At 36.5% G+C, this 6,000-nt stretch overlaps 1 protein-coding gene across 1 annotated transcript; it reads right to left on the reverse strand.

Annotated features, from left to right (window-relative positions):
* Positions 1-757: 757 nt before the first annotated feature.
* atp5f1e (ATP synthase F1 subunit epsilon) lies at positions 758-1,458 on the reverse strand. Its single transcript, XM_083534738.1, has 3 exons — positions 1,299-1,458; positions 987-1,111; positions 758-886 (listed from the first exon to the last, which is right to left on the reverse strand). Exons 1-2 carry the CDS (start codon positions 1,328-1,330, stop codon positions 988-990), a joined length of 156 nt encoding a protein of 51 aa, XP_083390864.1. The 5' UTR covers positions 1,331-1,458; the 3' UTR covers positions 758-886; position 987.
* Between the last annotated feature and the right edge of the window lie 4,542 nt (positions 1,459-6,000).

Consider the following 6,000-nt stretch of genomic DNA (forward strand, 5'->3'; position numbering starts at 1 on the left):
CATTATTTGTCAGCATGATACTGTTTTGCTGCTTTATCTTTACCATGTTTGTTATACTGCCACTTGATATGCTTGCTTTTTTTTTTTTATAAGATATTGGGGATGCCAATTAGGGAAATCCCAATACTTCATAACCCAAACAGAACAGAGATTAGGTTAATAGGTTTCAGAAAAATAAATTCATGTGGCCAATGTGACATTTTAAAATATTTATTTGTTCATAAAAATAAAACGGTATTGGTAAAAAAAAAATTATAATAATAAAAAAATCTGGTAGTCAGTTTTCAAATTATATTTTTAGAAATTTTATTTGCCACTACCAAAAAAAAGAAAAACACTAATAAAAATTAATTGGATTAAACTGTCAGTATTTTATACATTTTCTTGGTTTTCAGAGCCAGAGTTGATTATATCATATTCCTAAGTTTAATTTCACATACATTTCTTGTGTGTTGTATGAAAGCAGCATCATACTCATAATAAAGCTGTTAAAGTGAATGTTATATAGCCCGTGACAGTCAGTAAAACTGACTTGTGCTTGTGTTATAAGGCTCAGGACTATGTGCCCTTTTGTGTATTTTGGTTAAAAAAAATAAAAAATCCAATATCAGCAAGCAAAATTCAATGCTTGAACATATATAGGCAAAACAGGCTTTGTTAGCAACACCTATTAGTTATTTACATATCTGGGAGCCAATTAAACTTAATATTAAGAAAATCGTTTAGGTGTTGGGCATGAAAGAAACAAGAGGTAGTATTGACACTAATAATTCATAATTTATTATCAAGAGAATAAGAGAAAGTCAAAAAGGTCTTCTGCAGTGAAAGCAGGTTCTATCAGCCGAATCTTCTGTCACCCGGGAAAAACATGCTTCTGTGTCTGCTCCTACAAAGGACAAATAAAGTAAGTAATCAAAAAAAGTCAGATGAAACAGTGATGGATAAATGGGACACTGGACTTCACGTTTCATAGCGCAGACCCTCACATTAGGCCGTCTTCACTTTAGTGACCTTCACGTTAGCTTCAGCACTTTTAATCGCCTCTGTTCTAAGCTGAGGTTTCAGCGCTGATCGCACGACCCTGGCGCAGATCGCCGAATACCTGATGTAGCTGAAATAACACAAACATACATTCATACATGATTCGGAAAACATATGAACCGTATACATTAATTTAACTACAAGCTAGAAACCTGCTAACTAGTTCGGCTAGCCACAAATGCTTTTTATTTTAAGTACAAATCCTAAATTCAAAATGAACCTACACTGTGAACATTTTCATGCTCTCAGTTACGTACCTGAGTCCAGCTTGCCTCCAGTATGAAACCATTTCTGTCAATATTATGGCTCAGGTGAAACCTCTAAAGACGACAATCAACACGAATGAGGCCTATACGAACCTTACAGAAGCCACACTGACGATGCAACGAGTTTTCTTCTGGTGCTTTTGAAATGTTTTCCGAACCAATTTGTGGGCCCTTTAGCGCCTCAACTGGCCTGGAGTCACTGTAAAGCAAATTAGTATTATTATTATTTTAAAATACATTTTTATGATAATTACGTATCAATAATGTAGTCAGCTTTAGTTTTGGTTGACGAAGTATACAAACAATGTGCTTGAGGTAAAGTAGAGATACATTAGGTAAAATATTACTCCAGTAAAAGTGCTCCAGTGCTCCCTTTAAACTTTCACTTGTGTAAAAGTGCAAAAGTATTTGCCTAATTAATCAGAATCAGGTTCTTTGGCCAAGTGTGCTGACACACACAAGGAATTTGGTTCCAGCTGTTGGTGACTCTCAAAAGTACAGACATAAATAACACTATAGATTCAGCTTAGACTATAAAGTACTGTACAGTGTATCCAAAGTACGTACTACTAACTTAGCTGAAGAATGTAAGAAAATAACTCCACCCTGCGCTACAGCCGCTTTGGATTGCAGTGTCACCAATCAGCCAAACCAACCTACTAACATACATATATATATATATATATATATATATATATATATATATATATATATATATATATATATATATATATATATATAATATGTTATATATAATAAGATACACAGTGATACACAGAAAATGTTTTCTGCAAGCTACTGTTTTATTTTTTAAATAAAACAGTAGCTGTTTTATTGAGATTACTCAATTAAAAATGACGGACCACAATGAAAATTGCTTACCTCCACGTTTCCTAAGATTGGAAAGAGAATTCTTGTAAAACAAAATTATACAGGGCTGAAGCAGGCAGAGAACTTGAAATGGAAGTCTTGTTCTTTTTTACAACCACTTCAAAATAATTGCTCAAAGATGGCATTAGTGATGTGTTAAGTTGGAGTCAGGAGTTTCTTGCATTATTTATTACTCTCAAAATGTTATGCTTACTGTTGATCTGATGCTGAACTCTATGTTCCTGCTGAGTGAATACTAGCAAGCGGCAATCAAAAGTTCTAAATAGAGTGCGTGCTCTACCCTGATTGGTGACTTGCTATGCGCTTGACCAAGTAAGTAGTTTAAAGATATTTTATTTTAAAATGTAGAGGTTCAGGTAGAAGTCTTACTCACCTTTGGCACAAGTTACAGCTTAAAGTCTTTTTGAGTATGATGCTACAAGCTTGACACACCTGTTTTTGGGCATATTATCCCATTCTTCTTCGCAGAACCTCTCAAGCTCCATGAGGTTGGGGAGCGTTGGTGCACAGCAGAGGTGGGAAGTAACAAAGTACAAATACTATAGGTAACAAGGGTAACAGTAGGTACCTTTTTTTGTAGTGAGTTTAAATTAGGTAACAATTTTTCATTCGTTATGTATTAATATATATTAGGGCTGTCAAAATTCAAACGCAAATTCTTTTGAACGGCACTACATTTTATTAACGCTATTTTATAATCGGAAAGTTTGCTTCTAGCTGCATGTGGTCCTAGTAAAAGTACTTTCATCTTATCTGAGTTAAGCAGAAGAAAGTTATTAAGAATCCACTGTCTAATGTCTTTTACACACTCCTCATCATTGTTAAGCTGATCTCTCTTATTTGGCTATGCTGAAATATACAGCTGTGTATCATCAGCATAGCAATGGAAGTGAATACCATGTTTATGTATAATTTCACCCAGAGGCAGCATATATAAAGAGAAAAGCAGTGGGCCTAAGACAGATCCTTGCAGAACACCAAACTTTACCTCAGAGAGTGTGGAGAACTTATTCACATCAACAAACTGATAGCGATCAGTCAAATAAGACCTGAGCCAAGAGAGAGCTGTTCCCTTTATTCCAACAACATTCTCAAGTCTAGCAAGCAGTATAGTATGATCAATGGTCTCAAAAGCTGCACTAAGGTCAAGCAAAACAAGTAAAGAGACAAAACCCTGATCAGAGGCCAATAACAGGTCATTTACCACCTTAACTAGCGCCATCTCTGTGCTATGATGAAGTCTAAATCCTGACTGATACATTTCAAAAATGTTATTCATAAGTAGATGTGAGCATAACTGCTGTGCTACAACCATTTCTAAAATTTTGGATATAAAGGGGAGATTTGATATTGGCCTGTAGTTGGACAGCTTACATAGGTCAAGGTCAGGTTTCTTAATTAGAGGGTTGATAACTGCCAGTTTGAAGGATTAAGGTACATAGCCAGTGCTAATGGAATAGTTAATCATTTTTAAAACAGGTTCAATTACATCTGGAATTATCTGTTTAAAGAAACTTGTAGTCAAGGGATCGGGAATGCAGGTTGATGATTTTTATCATTTTTTATACTTGTAAAATAATTTGGCTTTATATTCATCGTCTGGATTTCTTGCCTGATGTTTTCAACTTTATTATTAAAAAAGTTCCATGAAATCATTACTACCTATTGATGGTGTGCATCTGAGTGCAGTGCTTTTATTTCCTGTTAATTTTGCGACCGTGCTGAATAAAAATCTAGGATTATGCTTGTTATTTTCTATGAGGGTGGAGAAATATGCTGATCTAGCAGCACTAAGAGATTTTCTATCATTTAGGTAGCACTCCTTCCACGCTATTTGAAGTACTGTTAATTTTGCGGGGTCAGACGGAGATCTGTTTAATATCGTAATTTCTAGAAGATTATTGATAAAACGCGCTGCTGTAGCTGACGTGAATGTATGCTTAACACAGTAACGTGGCGAGGTACTAATGCAATAATTGAGGCAGATTTTAAAAGAGATGAGATAATGGTCTGAAATAGCTTTAGACTGTGTAATTATGACTACATTTTTTTTATTTTTAATCCAAATGTTAACAACAAATCAAGAGTGTGTCCACCACTATGAATGCGTCCTATAACATTCTGATTAATTCCAACTGAATCTAGAATGGACACAACTGCTGCTCTTAAGAAGTCTTCCTGATTATCAAAATGAATATTAAAGTCACCAACAATTAATGCTTTGTATAAAGAAGTAGCTAAATTTGTGATGAAATCTGCAAATTCTATGAGAAAATCAGAGTAGGGCCCTAGGGGTCTATAAATAATAACTAATGGAATTGCCTGACTGGACCTGCTTTTGAACACTGAATATTTTATGATGGTGTAAATAACTTCAAATGTTTTACATTCGTGTTTAGTCTTTTGTGTGATGCTTAGATTATTATTATAAATAGCTGCGACTCCGCCTCCTCTGCCATATAGACGGGGCTGGTGTATGCAACTATACCCAGGAGGACTCGCTTTATTTAATGCTACATATTCGTTCGGTTTAATCCACGTTTCTGTCAAACACATTATTTTAAACTTCTGGTCGGTAATAATTAGTTTATAGTAAGCACTTTTGATGTGAGAGATCTAATATTCAACAATCCTATCTTTAGATCAGAGGTGCTGGCTGTGAATTCAGACCTATTTAATTTAATGTTAATCAGGTTACTTAAACATACTTTCTGAGAATTCCTACATTTTGGTTTTGGTTATATCATTAGCTCCTGTGTGAAAAATCATAGAGAACCTTTTCTTTCTTAAAAACCTAAGCTGACCTGCTATGTCTGGCGCCCTGGCTCCTGGTATACACATAACCTGTCCTGCTGGTACCCCTAAAGGTCTAGCTAATTTCACGTGTCTCAGATTAGAGTCTCCTATAACCTGAGCTCTTTCAGGTTTCTCAGCAGGTGCTTTACTGAGGAGAGCAAACCTGTTGGACACGTGAAGCAGAAAGGAACGGTGCTCCTGTGGGCCTTAGCTTTGGCTTTGCGAGTATGCCGCCAAGCTGTCACCCACTCCCCAACCCCTGCGAGGGCTCTAATGCCGGAGTCGGGGGATTGCTAACTCCAACTAGGGCATCCAGACTTACCCCTGCAGAAACTGGACTGCTCTCGCACTCACTACTTCTCTCTAGACTCTGGATGCGCTCCTCTAAGGCTAAGATCTTCTCCGTCAAAGAGCCAACTAGCTTACACTTCTCACAGAAAAAATTATAACTAACAACGGAGAAAGACTGACTAAACATGTCACACTTTACACACTGAATGAACTGGATGTTCGCCATTGCAGAGAAATTACGTACCTTAATGTAGTTACTGTAGTGTGTGTTCGTAGTTCTTATGGGAATGGTCTCCACTCACTGCTTTCAAACAAACAGGGAATAAAACGCTCTTCCAAAAGCAAAAAGAGACGAAACGGGAGCCAATGGAAAATAAAGGATGCAGGAAATCAAAAAGATATTTTGAGATTTTGAAGTGATGAAAGACAGAAAAAACTAACTGTAAAACTAAACAGGAATCATCCCCACAGCATGATGCTGGCACCACCATGTTTCACTGTATGGACAGTATTGGCCAGGTGATGAGCAGTGCCTGGTTTCCTTCAGACATGATGCTCAATCTTTGTTTCATCAGACCAGAAAATTTTGTTTCTCATGGTATTAGAGTCAATTCAGATTATTTAGTTAGCCTTTTTGGCAAACTTCAGGCAGGCTGTCATTTAACTTTTACTGAGGAGTGGCTTCTGTCTGGCCACTCTACCACACAGGCCTGAT

This window comes from Silurus aristotelis, assembly GCF_946808225.1.
Source record: "Silurus aristotelis genome assembly, chromosome: 2".
NCBI lineage: Eukaryota > Metazoa > Chordata > Actinopteri > Siluriformes > Siluridae > Silurus > Silurus aristotelis.

Excerpts from the sequence above, each read along its gene's own strand:
- atp5f1e (XM_083534738.1), bottom strand. The coding sequence starts at position 1,330 with ATGGTTTCATACTGGAGGCAAGCTGGACTCAG. Across the intron at positions 1,112-1,298 it reads TGGAGGCAAGCTGGACTCAG|CTACATCAGGTATTCGGCGA; the intron begins GTACGTAACTGA and ends GTGTTATTTCAG.